Here is a 27,916-nt window from a genome sequence, read left to right as displayed (position 1 = left end):
AGGAGGTAGGTGGTCCTGAGTTAAATAAAAAGGCAGGCTGAGCAGGCCGGAAGGAGTAAACCAGTAAGCAGTATTTTCCTCCACAATGTCTGCTTCAGTTCCTACCTTGATTTCTCTTCATGATGGACTGTTACTGAGACATGTAAGAGGAAATAAACCCTTTCCTCCCCAAGTTGTGCTTTACCACAGCAATAGAAGTCCAAGCTAAGAAAAATAAAAAAAAAAAAAAAAAAAAAAAAAAAGAGCAAAAAATTACTAACCAAGAAATAAGATAAATTCAACAAGTGCTTTTACAGATTTGCCAGTTTTTAAAACTTTCTGTGTCGCTTATAGAAAAACTAGCAATAGAGTCTCTTTACTGTGTAACTTAATGTGTCTCACACACAAAGGAACCAGCAGCTGGGTCTGGCGGTAGATGTCTGTAGTCCTGGCACTCAGGAGACTGAGGCAGGAGGATAGAAGGTGGCTACACAGCGGGACCCTGACCCAAAGAAAGAGACCAGAGTTGCCACACTAGAGAAAAAACAAGGAAATCCATTTCTGGACAGAAGGACTACAAGATATAACTTCTTAAAAACCTGACAAAGGGATCCATTCACATCCTAGCAGCGTGGTGGAAGTTTTAGTAAATGACTGACAGAACTCATATTTTGCGACCTTCCATAGCTTATAGTTAAAGTTTTTAAAACAAATCTTAGTTTACTGTATATGGACAGAAACACAGAATGAGAAAGGAGATAGTGAGGGGTTGGGGCAGGGTGTAAAATTCAGTAGTGACAACCACACCCACACGTTTATTACCTTCTTATTTAGCCAGTGCCAGAGCTGGAGGACAGGGAGGGTGAGAGAAGATAAGAAGAGTGGGATATCATTAGAGAATGCAACAACAGCACAGTCACTGAGAGCAGGGAGGAGCTGTCAGGAGAGCTCGGGCAAGAAACGGTGCATTACAGAGCTTTCACAGAATGCTGCTTTATGATCAGGATGGCAGGATGGCAACTACAAGCTCTACTGTAACTCCCAATCCACAGCCGCCATCCTCTCCAGGGCAGAGCCCTGAACAGCCAGTTCCACCTAACTGCTGTGCTCAGGTCACTCTGCTGACACTTCCCCAAAGCTTCTCATTCCTGTCACCAGGGCTACAAGGGCATTTTCACTCAGTGCTCCTACTAGGTCAGACAGACACTTCTCTGTAAACACTGAGTGACAGCTAGCACTCAATATATCAGACATAACCACACTGTGAGGTAAATGCTATTATACCCATCTTAATGATAATGAAACTAAGACAGAGAAGTTAAGCCATCTGTCCAAGTCATAAGGTTTGTAAATAACAGATGTGGGACTGAAAGCAGAGTGCAGATTTAGATTCCAAGTCCTTTAACTACCAAGTATTCAGAAATTACTATCCCTTGGCATTAAGCTGCGCTGCACTCTCTGGGGGTCCATGACTGGTTAAGTTTCCCTGTAACTTAGCACAGTATCTAACAAACAAAAATCACTCCAAAACATTCCCCTCTCAGCCACCACCCCATTACCTAACCTTCTCTGCTTTACAAGAAAAATAACGACTTATTTCATCTAAATCCACTCTATCCTCATGTGAACCATAATTCTAAGCCTTAAATTTGCATGGAGAATCAGATACAGTGCACATTATCAATGGACTGTTCAAGCCACGAAATACAAACACCCCACTGGAGCAGCCCAATCATACGATACCTTGCTATCAACTTTTAGTAAGAACTTTCCAAGCCCAGTAATTGGCCAAGGTGCTAAAGCCTCCTGCCGCTCCTTCAGGAAGCTCTCGATCACCTGCCACCATGCGTGGCAACGTTTCTCCAGGAAGCCCACCACTCCAAAGTGAATCACCAGCTTTTTGATGATCCAGACTATAAAGAAGATGCAAACAAACACAGGAACACGGATTTGAAAGGCAGAACATAAAAACGTTCCCTAGCTTCCATTCTAAACAGTAAAGCTAGTACTAAAACAAGACCATGGTAGAAGGGAGCGAAAGGACCACAAGTACTAAAGAAGAAACTGGCCAGGCACACTTTCAAGGAAGCCCCATTAGCTGAACATCACCTTCGTGAAGCTGAATCTCAGGATGAGACAGGGCTCAGTGTCCAGCCTACAAACATGAACTACAATGGCTTCCCTCTTCCTGATTAAGGAAAACTGAGCCCCAACATGTACTGATTTCCTTGGCCATTACAGCTGCTCTTCCCCATGGCTTTCTACCACGACAGGATTTCCAACTGTGCTCCTGTTTCCTCATGAGATGGTGCCCTGAATAAAGGTCAGAGTTCAGCAGAAAGTTAGCTGTTAAAGCCAACGAGGAAGAGGCCAGAAGAAGGGCTACTTACTTATTAATGAGGGTGGGCCTAGGTAATGATTTCTTTCCACTAGAATTTCTTTAACTCCTGAGACCAATATTCTTAATTCCAACTTTATAAGCTGCATGTTAGTGGTGGTTTATGTAAGAATGGTTCCCATAGGCTTGCTGGGTGGTGGCCTTTAGTCCCAGAATTCAAGAGATAGAAGCAGGGGATCTCTGTGAGTTGAAGGCCAGCCTGATCTACAGAGTGAGTTTCAGGACAGCCAAGGCTATACAGAGAAGTCCTGTCTTCAAAAACAAAACAAATAACCCCCCCCCCAAAAAAAAAAAAAAAAAAACAACCAGCAAGAAAAGAATGGTTCCCATAGATTTAACTTCTTGCTCCTCGACTGGTGGAACTGTCTGGGAAAAGTAAGGAAGTGTGGCCTTCCTGGAGGAAGCAGACTAGGTGGAAAGCTCCAAGGTTTCAAGAGCCCGTGCCATTCCCTGCATGTGTGCATGTCTGTGTGTCTGGGCCTTCTCCACTCTTTCAGACCTGTTCTATCAACATCTAAGTTCTCAGCTGCTACTCCAGTTTCATGACTGCCTGCCTGCCGCCATGCTACCCACCATGATGGTCACAGGACAGTGAGCCTCTAATTAATGCCTTCTTTTATAACATGTCCTGGTCATGGTGTTTTCTCACACCAATAGAAAGGTAACTAACATAGTATGATAGAGCAGTTCTGTAATTCCTTCACTAGATTTTGTTTGTCTGTCTTTGAAGCAGGGTCTGTTCATATATCCCTGGCTGTCCTGGAACACTCTGCAGCTCATAACTGTCTGAAACTCAAGTTCTATAGGATCTAGTACCCTTTTTTGGCCTCTGTGGACACACATATGTGTGCAAACACTCATACACATAAAATAAATGTTTTTCTTGTGACCTAAATGCAAAAATACAACTACCTTAAGATGGCAATAAAATTATACCAAATATTCAAATCCCACTGCTAAAAGAGGAGAGAAACAGTCTGGGAAAGATAAAACCATACTTAACCAAACGACAACCTGCAACGGGCACCGGCAGCAGCTGTACGATCCACAGGTTCAGCCAGAGCTGGACGGCAATGATGGCCCACACAAGAGACACAAAGTAAATGTCACTCGTTTTCTTCTTTCTGAGAAATGTTCCCATCTCAGGCCTCTGTCTGCCCAAAGTAGGTGAAGGAGAAGAGGGTGAGGAACGAGAGGAGGAGGAAGAAGAAGCAGACAGTGCTGGAGGAGGTTCTCCCTTGTCTGTGGGCTCTAGAAAACGGCAAAGACAGAAAGTCACACACTGTCTTAGTTCACATGAGAAAACAACAATACAAAACATACCACACTGGAAGTGAGGCAGGACTGCACTGGGTTAAAGAGACAGAAGGCTTGCACGGAAACAAACCTCCTGCCATCAGGGCTGTGGTGTAGAGGAATCAGGTTTGCTGGGAGACAGCAAATATTCTACCTTTCCCTGTACACAGTTAGGTATTTTCTGAGATTCATCTTTATTTATATGGATGCTTTGCCTACATGTATCTATGCACATGGGTCAAGGCTAAAAGTGAAGCAGACAATAGCATGCTTTTGTTTGACTGTGCTCTGATCTGAAGACTCCAGGTCAGGGGAACGACAGACGCCAGAGCAGTAATTCTATGTAACCTTAAGTATCATCCCGCTCCACTTTGGAAACACACTTTCATGTACAAGAAAAGTAAGAGTTCCTACTTCACTGCATGGTTCTCTCCTAAAGTTTTCCTTCTTTAAATATGTCTTAAGTCAGTTCTTCAAGAAAAGCTTGCTATATGGGAGATAGAAAAAAGGTTTAACTGGTAAATTATTTGGTACATAAACACAAAGACCTGAGTTAGGATCCCCAACATAAACATAGAAAGGGCTGCAATCCCAGTGCTCGAAAAATAGGGACAGATCACTGAAGCTCACTGGCAAGCAACCAAGGAAACCTGATAAGCTTTAGCCATGAAAGATGTTACTTCAAATAATAAGGTAGAAAGTGGCTAAGAAAAACACTGGTATCAACCTCTGGCCTCTACTCACACACACATACTAACCATATACACTTTAAAACAGCATTTTCTGTAACATTCTCCACCTCCAAATACCCATGGCACTAATGGATGCCTTAGCACAAATTAGAACAGACTCACACACTTCTGAACTGAGAGTACGGTACAGTGTGGCTCCGAACCTGGCATGAATCTACCAGCTGGATCCACAGAAGCTAAACCTCCCAGAGCAACCAGAGGTCTGCATCGGGAAGCCAGGAAATATATTCAAACTGTGCTTTTACTTAAACAGAAAAAAACTTCAGGAAAAAAAAACGAATGCAGAAAATGTGTAAAAGAAAAACATCAGATACAGATGGGGAGTCTGGCTCTCGTTCTCTCTCGCTCTTTCCTCTCCCCTGCTCTCCCCTTCGTCTCTTCTCTCCTCATCCCCCCCTTCCCTCCATGTGCCATGGCTGGCCTCTTTTACTCCTCCCCTCTTCTACTCTCTCATCAAACCTTTCCAGGTAGAAAAACAAACAAACAAACAAACAAACAAACAAAAACAGATGGGAGTTTGGAAGGGAAGAATAAGCATAAAAAAACAGAATAATGTAGAACTGGCTGCTGGAAAACGAAGAGAAAATAAAAAACCAAGACAAGGAGAGCACAGAGCTGGGTAGAACGAGGGATGGTAAATAGGAGTGAAACAAGAGAACGGGATGAGAAGTATCAGACGGGCATGTTTGACAAAGCAGCAAGGGAAAGGGCCAAGACAGGAAGCCTAAGAAGGTAAACAATTGAAAGCATGAGGAAAATACATGAGGCTGTGGAATAAAACAGCAGTCAGAATGAAAGTGACGGAGGACCGCAAGCCTGATCTTCACTCTGTCCCCTCCCCTTCTAGCTCATCATGGCTCTCATGAGGTCAGTCACCTGCTGACGGGTCAGAGGGCTGGTCTTCACTGCTCGACTCATACCCAGTGATGGAGATGGCCAAGTTTGCAAGTGTAGAAGCAGCCATGGAGATCACTTGTCCTGGTAATTCTGCCCCTGTAAAGGGTCAGGGTAGGAGAGAAGAAACACAGTTTTAAAATCCTTTAAGCAAATAAGCAGGAATTCCTGTCAATTTAAACCAAAACTATTTTCAGTAGCAACAAACCAAAATGGTAATTTAGTGATTTCTCAGGCACTGTGGGTCTTTACCAAGGAAGAGCACCTCAAAATGTCAGCTGCTAATCCCTGGACAGTCTGTCTTCATGTGAGACCCTCATGCTGGTAAGCAGCCAGACACTGCATCCAAGCAAATAAATTCAAAATGCTGTGCTTTAAAAAAAAAAAAAGAAAGAAAGAAAGAAAACCACTTTACCAGATGATTTTAATGCACATTTCCACTGGAAAACATTGCATAGAGTCTTGAGAGATCGCTGATTGAACTGTCCTACACTATCTTGTATCCTTAGGTTCCAATACAATATGGGACAGCCCACATTTATTGTTCACAGTAATAACATTACATAAATGAAGATGCAAATATATAGATATTGTACAAAAACAGATCTACAAAGTATAAAACATCAGCAAAGAGAAAATATACCATTGGAAAATCTAAAAGAACATCATTATTTGGGTCACTGTAAAATTTCTGCTGGAAAATACTGAACTCTCATTTGCACTGGATTCGAATCAAACATCTACTGGCGTGTGAGGTATGTCTTTGATGGTCAGTCTCTTACAGGCTACGGCACGGCAGACTGAGCACACTAGCTCACAACATCAGGTTCTAATAGGCTTTCTTACAAGTTAGAGCTTATCTAGCAATGCTCCCCAAAGTGTCATGTGCAGAAGCAGTTTCCATCAAGCAAGTAGACGTGCAAGATTTGGGTAACAGAAGGACACACTGTCATTTGGAAGCCATGAAGCTCCCACACAGCAAGCACTACTCTGCAGGCCTGTGATTTTCTGCAGCAACTTATTCAAAGTTCCAGAGTCTCTGAAGGCTGATCTCTAAGTGAATGGCAAGCAGAGTATCCATGGCCTTCTGTCTGAAACATTCCTGGAGACAGTGAGCACTTCCCCTGACTACAATGCTTCCATCAGCTCCAATTAATCCCATACATCTAACGAATTAAAGACTGGTCATCTACTTGAGATAAAAAGCTGGAGCCTCAATTTAGCCATCAAAATGCAAAGCTACCAGCTTAACCATGTCCCATCCATGCTCCAGTAAATTTCACATGAAAGAAGCACTGAGGGAGAAGCTGTCACTCACAGTCGGGAAGAGGACATAAACTGCATGTCTGTGCTGGGATATTGGTCTCCTGGCCTATAAACACCCAAGCCCTTTAACTATAGCAAAAGGCAAGCTTCAGCAGAGAAGAAAAGAGGTACCTGCTATGTCTGACAGGTCCTCAGTGCTCACTAGTGTCATGTGTTGGTACCATGTGTTGGAGAATAAAGACAAAAACCCAATTCCCAGAGTGTAGTGAAGAGACATACTCAAATTTTAAAAACAAAAACAAACAATAAAAAGCACATAAAAACCATAAGTTAAAAAACAAAAACAAACAAGCAACAACAAAAAACACAAAAACTGTAAGTGACAAATTATAGCTGCCCTACATGGAGCAGGTGTTTCACTAGCTTTAAGACAAGAAACCTGACATAACCAGAAAATAAGGGAAGGGTTCTTTCTTTAAAGGATTATTTTCATTGTACATGGGTGCTTAGCCTGCACTATATGTCTGTATACCACACGTATGCGGTGCCCACAGAGGCCAAAAGAAGGTGCAGATCTGGAACTAGAGATCCAGATGGTTGTAAGCCACCATGTGGGTGCTGAGAATTGAACACAGGTCCTCTGTAAGAGCAGCAAGAGCTCTTAGCCTCAAAGTTATTTCTCCAAGCCCAAAGGAAGTTTTCTTTAAACATGAAAATATAATTGATATTTTAAGAGAGGAGAGGGAATTAAACAAATACCAAAAATAGCCTTAGGATAGAAGGAAGCTAGCAGAAGGCTATGGAGAGAAGCCAACATGCAAACAATAGCCAAAGAAGGTCAGTGCGTGGAGAGCACAGAAGCTGGTGGGACACCAGGACCAAAGAAACAGCTATGATCAGTAAGCAAATGGTATTAGGCAGAAACCATGCTTTAGTCTTTATCCAACAGGAACAGAAAAGCACTGGAATTGTAAACAGAGTAATCTCCTCCCTCCCTATGGAAATATAAAGCAATACATATAGACTTGTGTGCAGCTCTAAAAAGTGACCTAGTGCTTTCTACTCAGTTTCTCACAACAGCAACATCTTGCAAACATAGTGCAGCATTCCAGTCAAGCCAGTAGCAGGGACATGAGTCACACAGCAATGTCCTTGCTACAAACATCCTTGCCACTGCCCTTTCAGAATCCACACAGTGGCCGCCTGCCCTGGAAATAAGTGACCAGTTCTGAGATGTACTTAACTCAATCTTGCTTTTCTGGAGAAGGAACAGAGAGAGGAAACCTGGATGTGGTCTGCAGAGTGTGGAAAGTGGGTGGATTCTGAGGAACTCCACAACAAACTGTCAGATCAAAGCCAAAGGTGCCGACCCCTCCAGATTATCCAACAGGGAACAGTAAGGGCTGAGGTGAAGATACTTGAGGAGGGAATTTCACAAACCATCTGCAGCAGAGAAAGGACAGGACTAGAGTCTCAGGAGTGTGCCCAGGAGAGATATCTGAAAGGCCCCAAACAAAATCACAGTGGGGATACCTACCTTGAACAGTAAAGGGGTGGGGGAACTTCCAGTCAAAATGTAAAATAAGCCAGTACTCTCTCTCCTCTGCAGTGAGCAAGCCTGCGCAGTCCTGAACAGACTTCTGCATAGGCAATTTAATTATAAGAGGAGACTAACTTGGAACACACTAAAAAACAACTTCCATGGTGATTTTTAAATTTACTCATCTAAGACAAGTAACATAAGCGACCAGGACTTTAACCTCAAATTCAATGTAAAGCTAAAACTATCAGTTACAGTCAATATGATGAAGCCTAATCCATCCCAGGAGCCTAGGTGACAGTTTCCAAAGGACTTCTCTCTTATGAATCATAGATCAGGCATTCTTTAATGCACTTAAACACCAGACACATAAAGAAACAGAACAAGTCTATCTTGGGGTTAGAAGGAGGGATTGGAGCTTAAATGAGAGCAGCAGAAACATGTTCCAAGACAAAAGGGGGTGGGGGGAGTGCAAGCAAAGGATGCCACAAAGAAAAGGGCGTCCTCTGCAAAGGGCTGCAAGCAGTCCAATAAGGTGGAACACAGGCTTAGGAGAGGAGTGCTCAGGTATTCGGAAGACAGAGACCAGAGTGGAAAGCCACAGTTTCTATACATGGAGGAAGGCTACTTCAAGGGCTGGGGATGGATGCAGGTGAGGAAACAAGAGGACCTGGGCTCAATTAATATGGCAGTAGGAGAATCCTTGACAACCACAAGCCCAGTCTCCTCATCAGCAAAGTGAGCTCCATATAAATTCCAGCGTGGATGTAGCTGGGTGGAATCGCATCCTCCCTGGTGTTCTGAAGGTATACTGAACACTCCTTAGCGGTTATCAACAAGTACTGTGTGGGCAGCACAGCTATAAACACGCGCCACTGGGTCTACAGTATTCCTCTGTAGCTCCCGTCCTTCACCTAAGAGTAGTTATTCCCTAGTCATACTATCCCTAGCAGACATATTTGTATCTTCTCTCAGGGTTAAGTAACATTCAGCACATCAGACACTTAAAAGATCTGAAAAGTAAAACCAGCAAGTTAAATCAAAATTATAGCATATAGACTAGTCAATTTTCCAGTGTCAATAAAATATGCAGTAGTAAATATTCAATGAAAATTATGCAGTAACATTCTGTGACCATGAGTGAGTAGAGCCTCAAACTTCAGACAAGTCAAAGGAGCAGCATGCAGAGAAAATTAACAAAAGGTACGTGAACTTTATAGACCCAAGACCTGGTAACTTATCAAGCAGATACACATTTTAATGAGCTCTATTCTACATGTTATGTTTCTGTACTTCAAAAATCCCAAGGTCTGAACAGATGAATGCCAAGAATGAGATTCTAGGTAAGGTCATGGTACTAGATTTAAAAAGCAGCTAAAAATAGACATATAAACAAGGGTACACGACCTTGGGCTCAAGGACTGGTGGTGGGGAAGTGAATACCCAAGGTTTCAAGTATCAATCTGCACAGGGTCGGGGTCAGTATGGGGGCACTGCTCAAGTCCAAAGGCCACAGACAAGACACAAAGTCAGAGTTAATACAATTCCACAGTTAGCAGATTAACTTTTCAGTGTTGATGAGAAAACACATGATGATAGGAGTATAAATAAGAAGCTACTTCTTGATATGCTGTTCTCCCAGAGTAGCAGCAATGAGAGAGAGAAAACGCCTGCTGCTGACACAAGGTGCTGCACACATGGAGGCCTGCTAGCCTGTAAGAAGGCGGCCTCTCTCACGGACACGGAAAGCACACCTGCCTCTCAGCAGCTTCTAGTAGAGCACAGGACCTGGGTATGAACAGGCTCCTCTAGGCTACGAGGCTAACTGGGATAACTGCAGGGCAGGGATGAACAGCTGGCTTTGTTTCTCCTATTTATTTCTACATGGGCTTCACTGGACCAAGCTTGTTCTTTCACATATGCTCTCCCAAGCCACTAAAGCAACTACCAGAGCTTCCCCACAAAGGGATTTTTCTTTCTTTTTCTTTCTGTTTTTCCCCCCTGGGTTGTTTTTTTGTTTTTGATGTTATTGTTGGAGGTAGGGGGTTTGTTTGTTTTTGAGACAGGGTCTCACTAGAAGCCCTGGCTGTTCTGGAACTCACTCTGTAGAACAGGCTAGCCTTGAACTCCAAGAGTTGTGCCTGCTTTTGCCTTCCAAGTGGTGGGATTAAAAGCGTGCAGCACTAGCTTCTAGCTAGCAAAGATATTTCTAACCATCACTAGCAAAAGAACAGCTGCCAGGTGTGCCGCACTACTGCTCCAGGCCAACCATCTTGGCCTAGATGAAGCCTAGTTTTCCTAGTTTTTAAAAAAGATTTACATTATCTTTCCTTCACTTTATTTTACACTTAAGGGCATTACGGCTGAATGTATGTCTTTGAACATGCCTGCAGTACCCACAGTTCTGGGATGCAACAGATGGTTGGTGCTGGGACTAGAACTCAGATCCCCTGGAAGAAGAGCCAATGCTCTTAAGTGCTGAACCATCTCTCTAGGCCCTTTTCTTACTCTTTCAATTTTGGTTGTGGAGGAAGACAGTATCTGTATATGGGGGGCAGTGGACTGTGTCAACCAGACAGAAGATCTAGCAAGGTTGAAGTTGGTTCAAAAACCCTGGGAATTTTCATAATTGAGAAAAGGCGTTAGAACCAACTCCTAGCCAGGGTCTAACTGTCCCAGACCATGTGACACAACACCCTACACTAGGAGGACCAGGACAATTAGTCATGTAGAGACAGCATCCATCCCTAACATCTCAGGCTGAGCCAATGAGAAGCATTTACCCCTAAATCCCGCCCCACTGGAAAATGTTTACAGGATCCCTGTGTACAAGTAATAAAGAGCCGTCTGAAGGCGGTGATTTACTAGAGCAGTAACACTCTAGGGAAGTTTTCTCTCTCAAGTTTCTGTTGCTAGACTTTGGCCCCACCCCCACCCGGCAGGCCTGGATTGAGCTTTTGACACTGCTGCAATTAAGCACAGCCACATCCTGCCACTCACTCAGCAGCTTCAGCTTCTAGCTGCCTGCTGCACATCACCTCTGGCCACTAACTCCAGGACTGCAACCGCACCAGCAGCCTGCCCTACCCCAGCTTCCCTGTGGAGAACTGTAGTATTTTGGCTGTTCCAGCTAGACTAGAGCCCCTCTAGGAACTATTAAGAGAAGCTGGGCCACCAGATGTGGATACACATACCGTTCAGAACACTGTTGGCATCTAATTACATCAGCCAGCCTGTGCAAAGGACTAACAAGTAGTCTAGCCACAGAGGATAAACTAGGACAACAGTAGGTTTCTCCCAATGGGACAGCATCCAGTGGGCAGAGAAGTGATGGACGTGTGATGAGTCAACCAGGCTAACAAAAGAAAGGTAATGACAGCTACAACTGGGGCAAGACATTAGTGCAGACACTTTCACTATGAATAATGCCTGCTCACTCAATGGGACAACGAAAGGAAAAGAACATGGGGCTGAGGGTCATGGACCCTGGCTTAAATCATAGCTCCACTCATGTGACTGGAGGTCATATCAATTCAGTTTCATTTGCTTGGTGGGTGTTTTGCTTGTTTGTTTTGCTATTGTTTGTAGACTTCTAAACACAGCCTATTAAGTACCTCAAAAAGCTGAAGCCATGGCTCAGTGATTAAGGGCACTGGCTGCTCTTCCAGAAGACCCGGGTTCAATTCTCAGCACCCAAACTGCAGCTCCATCTATAATTACGGTTTTGGGAATCTGACACCTCTTCAGCACTGCACGCACAATAAGTGTGTGTGTGTGTGTGTGTGTGTGTGTGTGTGTGTGTGTGTGTAAGCAAAACACCTATACACATAATAATACATAAATTTAAAAGTATCCCAAAAAGTTATTATTCATAGGAGAACCTTGAACACATTTTTCCCCTACGTGACTTAAAGTTCCAGGAAACACCACCCAAGAGTTCCCAAGGCCCAAGGGTTGAGCCCCTAAATTTAGAGTAAACTTTTAAAACAAATTCAAGTTTCCAGGTCCAGCAACCAAACAAACTTAGACTTTGAATTCTAATGAAATCCAGAAGCTTAATTCTACAAGTGTAAGTTCACTGTGGATCACAAAGCTAAGACAGCCCAAATGATGCAAAACAGGCCATTCACCCAGGTGACCTCACACAAGTTCAAGGACAGGCAAGGATCAGAACAGGCCCTGCTGAGGCAGCTCACTGAAACATTCCTGTACCACATCACAGCATCATCTGCAGGAGGAAAAGGAACACATGGGAGGACTGCCCCCTTACAGATGAGATGGTTTCCCATCTGATTTACAGAGAAATTAAGATGTAGGAATATGAGGAAGATATATTTAGGCCTCTAGAAAAGCACTGAAGAGTGTCTAAGGTCAACAGTAACCAGCTTTGAAGCAGGAAAAAAAATAGAACAAAGCAGGAAAGTCATTGTTTCCAAAGCTGTTCTCTGAATTTATTCTCGGACTCTGTGACATCTTTCCTTGAGAGTCACTAACTCAGGCTTCAGAAAACAGGCTGGCATAGCAACACCCTAGTCTGGGCTGGTGCCTGGCAATAGTTGACCTCAGTCTCTTTACCCGCCACGCTCAAAACCTGGTCCTAAATTATTCTTCTCAAGAGTTCTTTAAAGGCCATTAACTAGGCAACTAGAATGCATAGCCGGGTAGGAAGAGGGGCCTGAAACTCTCTGGTGGAGATCTATGTTACTCACATACAAAGAGCCTTCAACATCACAGAGACCAGTTGGTTACCTCTTGTGTACACCAATCTGCAGATGTTCAAGTTAAGTCCCTTAGAAAATGACAGTGTTTGCACAAAACCTATGCATATCCTCACATACCTTCCCTGGATCATGTAGAATAACATGCAAATGCTACGTGATGGTTGTAATGCTGCACTGCATTTGTGAAAATGACAAGAAAAGGTCTTTACATGCTCAATATAGATGTCATTTTCCCAAAACACTTTGCATTTTCAGATGGTTGAATCCACAGACAAGAATCCTATAGAAAGGCAAGGTTGCCCAGACCTTCCCTATAACAAAGCTGCTGAAAGGGACGCCAGCCAGAGTGAGGGGGAAGGGCACCCAGAGCTGTCCGAGTTGCTGACACTTAGGGAAAGGAACACAGTAAAACCAAGCAGACAAATGGAAGCTACCAGCCCTGCACCACTCTAGTCTTCCACACAGGCCCTGGGCTCAAGCCTCTCAACAGCTCCCTGTTGAGGAGACTGAAATCTTAAATGAATAAACAGCTTCTTGTACACTAATGCTTCATACCAGCACTATTCACAAGACCCAAAAGATGAAAACAGCCCACACATCTGTGAAAGGAGACTAACAGAATGTGCAATATCTGTGTTGGAATATTATTCAGCCATTAAAACAAAAGACAGTACAGTGCTGAGAGATGTCCAGGCTTTCCCTTCAGAGTGATAAACACTGTAAAACATGAGAGAGGTGAGGATGGCACACACACAGGACTGAGGAATACAAATGCCACTTTGGAATAGCCGATAGCCAATTTTACATTAACTATAATAAGATACTAAATAGGAACATGGTCCAAAGAAACCCAAAACATTTTAGATAGCTTAATTTTCTGTTTAGAAACCACTTCAGGTTTTTAAACATTAAAATACTTCTCACCATTTTTTTGGTAAGTTATCATGCTTTGTTTGGTAAGTTGCTTGGTGTAAGTTATATACAGTAGAATCATTTGGGAAGACAGAAGCATAACTGAGAGAATTCCCTCACCAGACTGGCCTGTGGCACGTTCTCCTGATTGATTATTGGTATTGGGCAGCCTGGCTCATTGTGAGTGGTGCCATCACTGAGCAGATAGCCATAGGAGCTGTAAGAAAGCTGGCTGAGCAAGTCATGAAGAACAAGCCAGTCCTTTATGGCCTCTGGATCAGCTTCTGTCTTGAGCTCTTACCCTGATTTCTCTCTGATAAGAGTGTGACCTTTGACTTGAGAGTTTTAAGAGGAAATAAACCCTCTCCTGCCCAAGTCACTTTTGGTCATGGTGTTTATCACAGCAATAGAGACAGTTATCCTTTCAAAATGCTAATAATGTACTCATAAAAGACTTTCTTACCAGCCGACTCCTTCTCATTCTGTTTTTCATAAAGAGTACCCACAGACATCAGGAAAACAATAACCAGGAATACTGGAATTCTCCATGAGCCAGCCAGTGATGCTGCAAAGTATTAAGAAGTCATAATTTTAGTTAACACATCAATTTGAGATTATTTCACAGGGAGAAACATTTTTAAAAGGCCCTTGAACAGGTAGACGCTAACTAAAGGACAATTTCACCCTTGCTCTCAAAGGATCAAGATATGTGCCAACCTACCCTTAGGAGATCAATCTCCAGTCCTTCATATGCATCCTATACACCCACAGGTTTCACATTACCCCAAACCCAAGTTCAACCCTGTGGAGCACCTGACACTACGACGAACAGTTTGGTGCAAACCCTAAAGTCAGGGAACTAGCCTGGTTCTCTGAAATATCACTAGGGTAGAACTCAAGTTTCAAAAAAGACCCAACAAACCCTAAAACTGTAGGCAGAACTCCCACAGTACACAGCTAAGTCCCCAAGCACCTGCCGCCTTCCCTGAGTCCTCTTCTGCCTTCTGAAAATTTAGCCTGAGTCACATCATAAGGAGCCCTTGCAGATAAACCTCATAGTTCCGACTCCAGAAGCCTGCTGAGTACTTCTCTTAAAATCAGACCCTGGGCAGAGACACTTTCAGTTGGCTGGACTTGGCTGCTGCTTTCTTGGGTATGGGGGGTGGGGCAGTGCAATTTATAAAAACAACTTTAGGTTATCTGCTACTCTAAGTTGTCCAACTATTTTCTTTTAAAGTAGAACTTGTTATTTCCATCAATTCAGACTTAGAAGTCTTGCCCAATCACGTGAGTCATGCTGAAAAGCCATTCAAGGGCATGCAGCAGCAGCAGCAGCAGCAGCAGCAGCAGCAGCAGCAGCAGCAGCAGCAGCGCCCCAGCTAAGGGAAACTCAAGGCTCTGAGCAGCCCTGACAAGTGCCATCTGCTCAGCCATGAACGGTCTTCCTGGTGCTCCCTGAAGCTCTGGCACCTCTCCCTGTGACCACAGATCTGCCACTCTTTCACAGGACAGGCAGTCCTTCACCTCTTGGGAAGAGGGTTTTGTATTTCATCCTTTCTTCTTGTCTAAGCTCCTCCCCCATTCCTGCCCCAGGACCTTCTTCTCACCCAGACCAAAACGCGTCTCCAATCCCTTCAACATGGCCCAAGCCTCTTGTCATCCTGGGGTGCTTATCTATTTCCTCCCCAAGCTCTCCATAAACAAAGTGAGCTAGAAGGTCACCACCACTGCAGTGTGAGACACACTAACTCTTCAAGGACTTACTAAAGAATGCGCAAGGAACTCAGAGACCAACACCTGAGAACAGAGTATTTTCACTGAAGATTAGTGAGAGTTCAAAGCTCAACATTTTCTAGAGTATGTTAAAGCTTCTTAAGTGCAACATACAAAGACCCACTTCCACTGGTCAGCCTCTGATGACCTTAAACTACAGTTACTGGGTGGCTGGTTTTGAAGAAGAAAGGACTCACCTATATGAAAAAGCAGTATCATCCAAACAGGAATCGAAACTGCTCTCAAGTAGTGTTGAGTGCTTGCATTCCACTTGAATGAAACCAGCAGCACGTAGCCCACTACCAAGGTCCAGATCTTAAATAAACAAGACACAGTTGTAACTAAGTACAGCAAAGAGCTTATGATCTGCAACAGCTGCAGCATCAGTACAGTGTAAGTACTCCGCACAGACCGGATGCTAAGGGTGGCCTGCCTGGGTCGTCCCTCTTCATTTAGATACGTTTAAATCGGCAACTAAACCCCAGGCAGTGATATTCATATACTTAATAAAGTACATTGTTTTAAGACATACAAAAGTTCAAAATCCACTTAACATTTTAAAAAACAAATATATATATAGCTTTATTTTTACCAGAAATACTCATGCAATTTTTAGTTTGGGAACTGTTCTAATACCCCAATTTAACATGTTTTTTAAAGATAAAATAGTTACTATATAAGTACCATATTTAAATTACAGTTGATTTTGTAGAATTCCTAGAAGTTTCTGTTGACTAATGTAAAGGCAGGGGTCCTAAAAAGAAACAGGCTAAAAAGATCCCATACTTTAGCCTATAAAATGTTAGTAGGAGAGTTGTTATTTTAAACTAAGAGGAGCTAGCTAAAGTACAAGCCAGTTGATAATCTAAGTAACCTAGTCATGTGCACCAGTTAAAAAGGGTATCTGAAAAAAAGTGTTAAAGAAGAAATAACAAAAGTTGAAAAGAGAACCAGCCAGGGTCCCTGTCCATCCCCACACCCTACAGCTAAACGACTCTCACTAAAGCAGCACTAAAGCAGCCAAGCCTGCATACGCACAACTCTTCACGAGAACACTTACAAAGAACAATTTGTATTTGTGTGTATGGGTATTTAGCCTCCACATATGTCTGTGTACCAAGAACATGCCTGGTTCCCTCAGAAGCCAGAAGATGACACTGAATCCTCTGTGGTGTGACAGTTGTGACCTGCCATGTGGGTGCTGGTGATTACCCAAGTCCTCTGCAGTAACAGTCAGTCCTCTTAACTCCTGAGCCATCATTCTAGCCCTAGTAAAGTCTGTTTTCTTCACCATAGGGGAAACAAGTGGTGCTAGAAAAGAAATAGTAGAGACTCAAATAGAGTCTTTCACAAAGGAAGACACAACCAATTTCAGTAATTACAAAGCGGTGAAACAGTGGCCCTTAGGAAAGGGCTGGACTTTGCCCTACCCCGCACACTGCTCATCAGTCCACAGATCCTGCTGGTCACTCAATAACAGGACTAGAACCCAGCTTCTAAACCTGTGGGCTGTGACGTATGTATAAATCAGAGGGGCATGAAAAGTCTGTCAGTAGTAGAGTCTCTGAACACGCAATAATGAAAACGTAATCCAAAATCATATACACATAAGTCACGGAATTTCACTACTGCCTTGGTTCTAATCTAAAGGGCAACCTTTGCACTCACAGCTCTTGGACTTAGCCTCTTCTCGACGTGGAAAAAGAACATTTTAAGAATTTTCTCATCATTCCACAGCATGTAGGTACCAACTATTCTGTCTGCATGCACCCTTTTAGAATTGTTGATTTTTGAAATTACTATTTGAGCTGCTGACCAATTTCTTTAAAATAAAAAAAGTAAAAAATCCTCAGGTGCTTTTTGGCTTGAGTCTATGACAGAATTCCCAGCAGTTTTTGAAATGGCACTAAAAAATAGCCTTGCCGGGGTTGGGGATTTAGCTCAGTGGTAGAGTGCTTGCCTAGCAAGCGCAAGGCCCTGGGTTCGGTCCCCAGCTCCGAAAAAAAAAAAAAAATTTAAAAAATAGCCTTGCCATTTTGTACTGTGTACATACTTATGCAAAGCAACGCTCTCAGCATTGATTATAAAATCAAACTAGCAATGAGCTGAAAAATACTGAAGATGCTGTGCCTACAGGATTAAAATTCACCCAAGATTTAAATCTCTGAGAAAAAAAAAATGAGCACACTTATCTCATTAGCATGCAAATTTGCTTTAATTTTTAATAAACAGTAAATTATATATACACCGAATAATTGTTTTAAGATATATTTATGGAACTGAAGATATGGCTCAGTGGTTAAGAGGCTGCTCTTCCAGAGGATCTGGGTTCAGTTCCCAGCACCCACATAGGGGCTCACAATCATCTATAACTCCAGTTCTAGGGGATCTAATACCCTCTCTTCTGTCTCCACAAACACTACACACATGTGGTACACAGACATACATACAGGCAAAACATTCATACACAAAGTAAAAAATAAATTAAAAAATTAAATAGTTATGATATTAACAGTAAATGTTTGATTATGAACCTGCCTTATATAGCTACATAACTAAGGTCATATGATATTTTCTTAGGTAAATAGAAGTCTTGAGTGAAGAAAGTTTATAAAACTCTGGGAAAGTACTAGTGAAGCCCACAGAATACACAAAACTGGGACTAGCAGAATCGGAGACAACCTGCTGACCTACAGACCTAAGGTAACCCACAGCTAGAACAATGTGCTAATTCAAGGAAGATTATTGCATTTAATGACGAGAAAGACAATGCTGTGCTTTCAGATCCAAAACCCCATGTACAGACAGACACTAGAGAGAGCACCTAAATTCAGCAGTTGATATAGAAATGGCTATTTATAAAAAAAGCAACTAGGCACCAACAAACTACATGAGCCATAAAATTCAGGCTAAAAAGCAAAGGAAACTTGTACTTTGATATAGACGTGGCTAGGTGGGTAAACTCTAGCTTACGAACAAGTAGAGAGAGCATCGGCATTTGATAGCTGTTTTCAGACACTGGGCGTCTTAAGGTTTCTATTGCTACTGTGATAAAACACAATGACTAAAGGCAGCCTGGGGATGAAGGTTTGTCTGTCTTCAATCCCACACCAAAGTCTATCACGGAAAGGAGTCTGGGGAGGAGCTCAAGTCAGGAACCTGGAGCCAGGAGCTGAAGCCTTGAAGGAAGCCTACTTATCAATTTGCTTAGTTTGCTTTCTTAAACAGCCCAGGGCCACCTGTCTAGGGGTGGCACCACCCACAGTGAGCTGGACCCTTTCTCATCACTGATAAAGAAAGTGACTATAGACTTTGTCTACAGGCAATCTGATAGAAGCATTTTCTTGGTTCAATTATCTTCTCTGCTAACTCCAGCCTATCAAGTTGACTAAAGAACCAGGACAGTGGGGGAAACGAGCATCTGGGAAGAGGCAAATAGCTTAGTGGAAATTATGAATTAACATATATTACTACAATAAGTATAAATTTTTCCAGCAATCAATAGCTGTCTAAAAACAGAGTAAGTTTCTACCTCCTTATGTGTATCCAGATGAAGTCTGAGAAACTGTTATCCCTACTTACAAGGAAACCTGTGTTGCTAAAAAAAAAAAAAAAAACAACTGCACACCTCAGATATTTTAAAAAGAAATTTTGTTCTAAAGAAAAGCATGTTATTTTTATCCAGTAAACATGAAGCTCATGGATTATTACTTCAGGTTAGAACAATTAGCTCTTCAATATCTCCCCTAATTCCACCTTCAGGACTGTTCTACAGAAACTCTACATGGTGTGCAGATAAATACAGAATATTCGGTTGCTCCAAAAATGGAAATGTATTCAGCACTGGAGGAGTGTGGTGACTATATTCAGAAGCACAGTGTAAATTTATGCATGTGAAGTATAATGGTAAAAATACACTCAACAATAAAAACAATGAAAATAATCATCATCAGGCAGCTGGATCTCAAGAGGCGCTTCACGTGCTCACACTCGCTTTTGCAGAATCTTCTAAAGGTATTTAATACCTTCCTAAGTAGAAGAGGAAAGGAGTTTCCTTTTAAAATGTGCTTCCTTGGGTCTTACTCAGTTTTACAACCATTCTCAAGTAGTTCTTCATAGAGACTCACAGAAATACTGTTACTTCATAAGACAGCCATTTACAAACACTTGACTTTTTGGATAACTTAATTACCAATGGTTAAAAGTGTTTATTACCTCTAAATTTGTTGGAATATACAAATATCTGTCATAAACATTTCCTAAAAGGCATCCGGGATAAAAGAATTTATTCCACAGCAGGATGAAAAGGAAAGAACTATAGCTGCAAGCAGTAACAGCAAAGGGTCCACAGGAGGCCAGCAACCGCCCGATGAGAGCAGTATGCACGGAATTCCATGTTAATATACATCATCATGACACAGTACACGTATGATAGGGAAAGCTTTCTGTAGTACAGTGGTTATCATATATATATATATGTATATATGTATACATACATACACACACATTTGTATGTATATATGTGTAAATACATGAAAATAAAACAAAAAAAAATACTTGATATGTTCACCCAGGTTCTAAAAAAATTTAGAAGGCAAAGCCAGTTAACGATGGCAGTTGGGGGGTGGGGATGACGAGAGACAGGAACAATTTACTTTTACCATATAAATTTCTATGCTGCTTAAAACTTCTTTACATAACAAGTATGGTAAGCTTTTCTAAAATGGCAATGAAAAGTATTTACACTCCCTCAGTGATCTCTATCAGGCTTGTCTCTGTTTTGTTTGGAAGGGAAGGGGATTAAAGTCAGCAGAGGCTCTATCAACTGAGCTGGCTTTCCAACCTTTAACTTCTAGCCTCAGACCCCAAAGAGTGTTTGTTTAGATACAGGATCTCACTGTCAACTGACCTCAAGGTCACAATCCTTCTGTCTTGGTTTCCTAAGCATTAGGTTTACAGAGCTACTCTGCCCAGCAACAGGGTTTTACTCCCTAATCCAGATGTTAACTTCAGATCCATTCAGCCTTACATTACAGGCAAACCTGCTTGCGTTGGAAGTTCCTTCCAGGCATAAGTCTCTGACCTGAGGACATACTTACATTTATTCTCTCTTAAATATGTCCTGTCCTCTCCAAAATACATAATCCAACCATCTTTTAGCACCAGCGTGCTAGACATTACATAAGATGGCATAAAATTTGGCAGCGTTTAGTTAGCTCTCCAAGTAAGGCACTCACTTTCCTTTCAGGAGACACAATTAACCACACATGGCACACTTCTCAGTTAAATGGCACAGTTAGGTCTCAGTGCCTTAAAGTGTATGTGTGCATGCAGGCCCACCTGCCCATGTCAGAACAAAGTCTGGCTTTGGGATGTCTTCCTTTTAGCATTTCTCCAGTTTTTCTTCCTTTCTTCTTGTTCCCTTCTCTTTTTCTGAGGCGGGTCTCTCACTGAACCTGGAGCTCACCTTTTTGCCTAGACTGGCTGGAGAGCAAGCCACCAGGATCCACCAGTCTCCCCATTCTAGGCACCAGCACGCCTGGCTTCTATTTGGGTTCTAAGGATCCAGACTCAGGTTCGCAAGCACTTTGCCCGCTGAGCCATCTCCTTGGCCCCTTTTCCTAAGTCTCTCTCAGACAGGAGCCACCAGCCATCCCTAATCACTGCTGGGACAGCAGCTGCTCCAAGTACTTCATTCTCCTTTAAGACAGCTTTCTTCTATTTTGAAAACTATTCTCTTGGTCATCTGGTCCTTAAGAGTCAGGAATTTTTCCAGCTAAATCTCTTAACTCTGAAAGATCTTCCTCTCAGCTGCTGCCAGGTAAGCAGCAATAAACCTCACAAGGTTTCCAAGTGGAATGGTGTAGCTCTGAGAGGCTGGCTGGCCAGGGTAAACTTCCTAAGAGCCTCTTGTGACCCTGAACTAAGAACTCGAAGGGACTTAGACATCATTCAAGCCAGCCCTTCAATTTGCACAGCTAGGGAGCTGAGTGGCCCAGAACGAGGCCTTCGTCACAGGCACAAAGCAAGTTACAGCAGAGTTTATAAGTCAATGCCCTCTGATCCTCACTGTTTCCAACACTACTTCTTCATAACAGAAGAAACGGGAGGCAGGCCATGGAGAAAACAAACCTCCTGCTGCAAAACCTAGAAATGTTTTTTTCCTTAACAAGTCTGAACAAAAGGGAAGGGGGATCAAAAGATTCCTAGCAGAGAAAAGGCCTTAAGCAGGGGCACTATTAATTTTTCACATGTATCTTGCATGATTACACACCACCGGGAAAGTTACATGGAAATCTGAGCAAGGGCATCAGACGAATTTTTTTCTTAAGCCTTCTGAAATCACTAAGTGAAGACAATATTCTAACGCACTCGAAACAACTGCTGGAACCATGAAGTAGATTAGCATTTCACTTGGGACCAGGACACAGTGCTGGGAGGGAGTCAGGGTAAAGAAGACCTTGAGTAATCCCAAGTGGGGCACAGAGTTTGAAGAAAGCATGAGGACAGACTGCGAACAAATGGAAGTGCACAGAGGCAGCAACAGGAAGGAGAAATGATAGGGCCTGCACACCTGCACAGACAGCAGGAGAAACAGAAAACAGTATGAGCTCTGAACTAAGTCCAGGGCGACAGCTGTGATCAGTCCAATTTTTATGCTCTTTTGGATTTTTCCTTTTAACTGAAATCCGTTTTTTTCTAAGCTAAAGATTTAAACACATGTGCTTAGACAAAGGTTCTCTGCCCTTACTGAAGGGCATCAGAGATCCGATGACAGCAGATCTATGCCTGCCAGCAACAGGTTCAGAGTATGAACTGATTACTCTAGTTTTTCAGATCTGAAGTCTCTTCCCCCTACTGGGCAGGGCTGCTATCACAGTGCAGCTGTACCGGTATTAGAAGCTAGGTCAAAGGGGGTTGAGGATTTAGCTCAGTGGTAGAGCACTTGCCTAGGGAAGCGCAAGGCCCTGGGTTCGGTCCCCAGCTCAAAAAAAAAAAAAAAAAAGAAAGAAGCTAGGTCAGTGCCTAGCACGAAGTACACACGCATAAGCTCCATCTTGAACCGTCTGAATGTGCGTCTGCTTACCTGGTACTTGTCTCTCTGCCTCTGCCATGCTGCCTCACATTTACAAGTTGTCTTAAAGCATAAGGGCCAACGTTTTGTATCAGGCAGCCCTGCTTGGGCTCACAAAACCAAACACTGTGGTCTATGAGAAAGAAGTTACATGTAGCTTCGACCAGTGTCAGATGAAGGCTAACACGCCTCACTTCATCCACTTGCTACCCCTATCAGCGTTGGCAGAACTCAACCCTGACACTTGTCTCCTGGAAAGATCAACCTTCAGGCACTCACTTCAGCTTAGTATTCTCACCACACTCTTCTAACTCATAAATGTCTCTTACGGGTTTGTTGTGCTTTTTAACTCCCTTCTCGGCTCCCTCTCTCCCATCTCTGTGACCAAACAACTGTGTCAGGAGCCCTTTGATGGTATTTATTGAAAGGCTATGGGTGTAGATCAGTGGTAAAAAATTATATGTGACTGTCACATATAATTCAACACATGTAAATACAAACGTGATGGTTGATGTCAGGAAAAGGATACTAAAAGGTATATATACTGAGCTTCACATGGCTTCTTAAGTGTGTAAGCCCTTCCGCTCGCTCTCTGAGGGACTCGTAGAAATGGCCCGTTCCCTCCCATCCCTGCTAATGTACCTCTGAACGCCACCTCTTACTCCAGCTGAAAAGAATACTATTCATACAAGGCAAGCCTTCCTCTTCTCATTTCCTAGAGTTCAATGTATAACACCTGAGTTTTAGCAGCAGCTGAAAATGCTACAGAATCCATAGTGGTGGCTGGATTTTTGAGGACTTTTCTTATATACACATTATAGTCTTTTTTTCTGTGAGGGATTTAATCCATGTAACTGACTTACTTAACAACAAAGGGACACTGATTTTAGCTTCTTTTTGTAAAGCTATTTTTAAATATTTATTTTTATCATTTTTATTTAAGGATATGTAAGAGACAACCCATGTGTACGCAGGTGCTTGCAGAAATCAGAAGAGGATGCTGGGATCCTTGGAGGTAGAGGAGACTATCAGTGAACCAACATGGGGGCCGGGGATAGAATTCAGGCCATCTGGAGGAGCAGCAAGTGATTAAGCTCTGAGTCCCTGAATTTAGCATCTTAAGAATCAACAACAGATCTGGATCTATAGGTCAGTATTTATCTTACCTAGGGCCCACTAACACCTGGGTTTGGTACCCAGCACAACTTTTAAAAAGTGACCCACAGATTGGACAGTACTGTGAGAAGTGTACACTTACCTCTGTATATGTCTGTTCCATTAGGCTATGATAATATATGAGGCTGAAGGTACAATTCAGTAGCACATAGGAAGCCCCCAGCAGCTCCCACCCCCTCAAAAGTACTCATATACAATCATATGACAAAGTACTTGACAATGTGCCCAATCAACTTTAAACCTGAACCAAGTGGTGAACTCATGATCCTGAGACCAATTAGCAATCTACCAACACCCTTTGGCAAGTTGAAACCTGCTTTAATAAATAAAGGTAACTATTTTGTAACTTTAATAATCTCGGAGCACACTCACTTTTTCACCAACAAAGTGAACAAAAGTGAAATAGTACGAGGTGTGTATGCTGGGTCTCATGTTCTCTAGGAATAGCTCTCTTCCTGGCATTGCATTCTTAGCCCCTGTGGTAGTTTATCGACCAACATTCTTAAGATTCTTAAGCATTAAATAACCACTTCATTTTAACCTTACCCAATAAATACGTGGTCAAACCAACCCGATATATGGTCTGAATCGGGAAATATGTCTCTAAGATTATCTTTGAAATTTCCTTCCAATTCTGAAGTTCCTTGATTTCCTAAGAATGACACCTGGGCGATGCAACCATAGCCTATCTCTGCTTAACGTAGTCCACTACTGTAGACCGGGGCGGATGCGCAATGGCCCACACATAATAAAAAGTTATCGAAAAGCACCCAGAGTCACGCAACTAGGGGGAAAGAACTGAACTCACCCAAGGGACCTTTTCCCTACATGAGGGCAGATTTCAAATCACACCCGCCTCTCTTGAAGGAAGTGTGCCAAGTTTCTCGGAAGGCGGCCGTCACCCTCGCTTACTGGAGCACGGGTGAGGACCTTTGGCCGCCTTGTCGCAGTATCCCGGGTCCCGCCAACCCCGCACGCACGCACTCACTCACCCACAAGCTGCTGAAGTAGTCGAGGCCGCGGCAGATGAGCGCGCCCGCGTGCGCTAGCAGTACCTGTACGCCCAGGTAGCTGCCGAGGCAGTAGAGACCGTAGAGCAGCGGACCGCCCGCGCCCAGCAGCAGCAACAGGCGGCGGCGGCGCAGCGCCTGCTCGCCCAGAGCCTCCACGCCGTAGTCCGCGAAGCAGAGCGGCAGCAGCAGCGCCGCCAGCACGATGGGCGTGTGCGCGCGGTGCAGACGCCGCAGCCACAGGCGGCCCAGGCGCGTGAGCGAGCTCTTGAACGGGTGCAGAAAGGTGCCGCACAGCACGGCCCAGAGCAGCGGCCGCAGAAAGGCCTCGAGGATGAAGTACACAAGAACCGCGGCGCCGCAGCACAGGCACACGAACAGCACGGCGCCCGTGTTGTAGAAAGCCTGTTTGATGGGCTTATCGAAGCGCAGCGCCAGCGCCGCGGTACGCGGGGTCTCGCTCGGCCCGGCCGTGCGCGGGGCCCGGGATTCCGACCGGGGAGAACCCCGCGGGCTTGGCGCTTCGGCTGGGCCGCCACAGTCGGCCATCGCGCCTCTGCCTGGACCGAGGGGCGGGGCTGCGAGCTGGCGAGGAACGCGAGGCGGAGGCGGGCGGTGCAGCGAGGGTTTGTGGGTTTTGTAGTTTCCAGACGGCGGTGGAGCATGCGTTAGAACCCAGGGAAACTACAACTCCCAAGAGGCTGAACACAAATGCCTCCGCCCTTGGGCCCAATGGTCCCTCAGGGACCAGGTAACAAGTTTTAAGGGGATCCAAGAAAATAGGGGTGGGAGTGGGAGACCGACGCTTTGATTGATGTCAACTTTTCCGGGGACAGGATCTCATAAGAGACTCTTTCAGAGATGGAAAACACAAGCTTTTCTTTATGTTTGGGAAGTATTTTTAAAAACACTGAGGCACAGACTTAGCTTTACTGATTTATTTGATAAAAACTTATTTTTAATCGTGTGTATGTAACTAATGTGTGTGGGTGGTCAAAGAAACCAGAAGTGTCTAATCTCCACAGATACAGGCGGTTGTGAGCATCCTGGCCTGGATGCTGGGAACAGAACTCAGGTCCTTTGGAAGACTGATACACCCTCTCAAATACTTTTTAAAGTGTCCTCACGTGTTTATGAACGGATTTTAAATAGCTATTACCGTTTGATAGTTTCTGGTCTAAGTGCTTTGCTCCTATCAACTCGTTTTATCATTTGAATATTCCCTATAGAGATGTTCCTAGTCATGTTTTGCAGGAAATCAGGGCCACAGAGAAATTGAGTACCTGGACTCATACAGCTAGCTATCAAGTGGGTGAAGCCAGTTCACACTGTGGACCCTTTAATCTGTGGTTCTGTCTATGTTAATTGATCTAAACCTTTCGAGGGGATCCTTTCAAGTCTGTGTAAAGTTCCTTAGAGAACCATAATGTGCCGCGGCTATTAACCGTTTGTGCCTCATACAGCGTGGGAACTCAGTATGGGAGCAATCTGAAAATCTCGGAGTGCCTATACCAGAGTGTTAAACAGCCACTCTTCGCTTTTAGTACCTGGAGTCAGGTCAGCAAAGCTCCCCACTGCAATGTTCTCTCTGACGAGGTATAATGAAAATCAGAGTTCTTACTACAGGATGCTTATGGGAAAAGAGCAAACCCTGAGCAGTGCAGCATTCTTCTGCCCGAAGGAAAAAGTATTGGGATCCAAGCCTGCTTCCTGTAAAATACGCGGAAGAGGATTTTTATTTGAGGAAGAGACAGAAGGAAGACACATAAACGGAGAGAGGGAGAAAAGGGGTGGCACCGGCCTTTACACTTTTACTGAGAGCTCAGTGTGAGAGGATTCCATCATATTGCTCCCAGCGTGTCTTCTCTTTCTGTTCTAGTGTAAATGTGGTAGTTTTCACATGAAGAAACATTGCTAACTATGTCCTGGATATAAAAGGATTCAGTAAGTGGTGGGGAAAAAGAAAGAAAAAAAAACAGAAAAAAATTAATTCCTCTCTCCTTTCCATCTTGCTTATAAGTGTGGGGCCACTGGTTTCCAGCGTCTGGGGTCTTTGGAGTTGGAGTCAGCAAATGTTTGCAGCAGTTGGGCTTACGTTTTACTGAGCTACTTAACCACTTTGTTCAGACCCTCTGATATCACCATCGCAAATTATAGTCGTCAGATTTGCTGTCAGTGTGCATATTCATTGACGTGAGCTGCTCTTTATATAACAAGGTGTCACCTTCACCATTTTGGGAAGTGGGAGGTGCTTGACACATGTTCAGAGCCATGAGTCAGCATCCACCACCCATGCCACCCTGGTGCTCAAAGCTCAAGAGTCTAGGGCCCGTCACAAGATGAGCAGTGCTTCTGACATTCCGTCCCCCCAAATTTCTAATCCCTGTAGAGCCGAACCAGAGGGGACGAAGAGGTCTTTCTGCTCAGCTTAGAGCACCTGTGCCTTTTGTCACTCGGGCCTTGAACCAGTCACTTGTACCCAATGGTGAAGCATCCTCCGTGAATGGCTACTTCACTTCGAGCTTCCCTAAGAAAATGGCCTCAGAGCACATCCAAATGACCCCCCACCCCAAAGCCAGCAAATCTCTCCAATTATGAAACCTAAGTACCTGTAAACATTAAGCAACTCTTTACCAAAGGATGCAAGTTCTCTGAGTGTTGCCTGAATTGTGTTGGGGCCCCAGCTCAGCAAATGGAAGAGACTGTCATGGTACTATACTCTGTTCCCAAGTCTCAATGGAACTCGAACTTGCTGCACCTCTCAAAAGGGTTTGGCAGGCATCGGGTAGAATTTCCATTGAAGAAGAGAACTCTAACAGAAAAGAAACCAAGGCAGTATAAACGGAGAAGTATTTGTATGGCCTCCTGTACCCTGGGTTTTTCTTCACCTCCCCTAGGAGACAGCATGCTGCTGTCAACGTTGCTGGTTGATGTGTCTGTCTCCCTACAGAGCTCCCAGAGAGCAGGGACTGGAACTGCTTCCATTCTGTGTGTCTATGACCTGACCCAGCAAAGGATATTCATGATCCAGAGTAAGAGATCCAAACATAGCAAGCAAGGGAATGAATGTGTGCTTTCCTTTCCCAACGGCCTGTTTGTGCTTCCTACATGATACTGAGACTTT

General features: G+C 43.7%; 1 protein-coding gene across 3 annotated transcripts in view; it reads right to left on the bottom strand.

The window, feature by feature from the left end:
• Positions 1-25,357, bottom strand: part of Tmem245 (transmembrane protein 245) — a 66,045-nt gene extending 40,688 nt beyond the window's left edge. For 2 of the 3 annotated variants that reach the window (XM_032903831.1, XM_032903845.1), the window contains exons 1-6: positions 24,775-25,357; positions 15,729-15,846; positions 14,222-14,323; positions 5,302-5,418; positions 3,392-3,628; positions 1,723-1,892 (exon numbers count right to left, since the gene is read on the bottom strand). In XM_032903831.1, coding sequence (XP_032759722.1) covers positions 1,723-1,892; positions 3,392-3,628; positions 5,302-5,418; positions 14,222-14,323; positions 15,729-15,846; positions 24,775-25,341 — 1,311 coding nt within the window. In that variant the 5' untranslated portion in view covers positions 25,342-25,357. Of the gene's footprint in view, positions 1-801; positions 826-1,722; positions 1,893-3,391; positions 3,629-5,301; positions 5,419-14,221; positions 14,324-15,728; positions 15,847-24,774 lie in introns of all 3 variants that reach the window. The other variant, XM_032903839.1, reaches the window with a different exon arrangement.
• Between the last annotated feature and the right edge of the window lie 2,559 nt (positions 25,358-27,916).

Source organism: Rattus rattus, chromosome 1 (assembly GCF_011064425.1).
Source record: "Rattus rattus isolate New Zealand chromosome 1, Rrattus_CSIRO_v1, whole genome shotgun sequence".
Taxonomy (NCBI): Eukaryota; Metazoa; Chordata; class Mammalia; order Rodentia; family Muridae; genus Rattus; species Rattus rattus.
The sequence above is the reverse complement of the archived record's forward strand: the minus strand, read 5'-3'. Positions and strand labels throughout refer to the sequence as shown.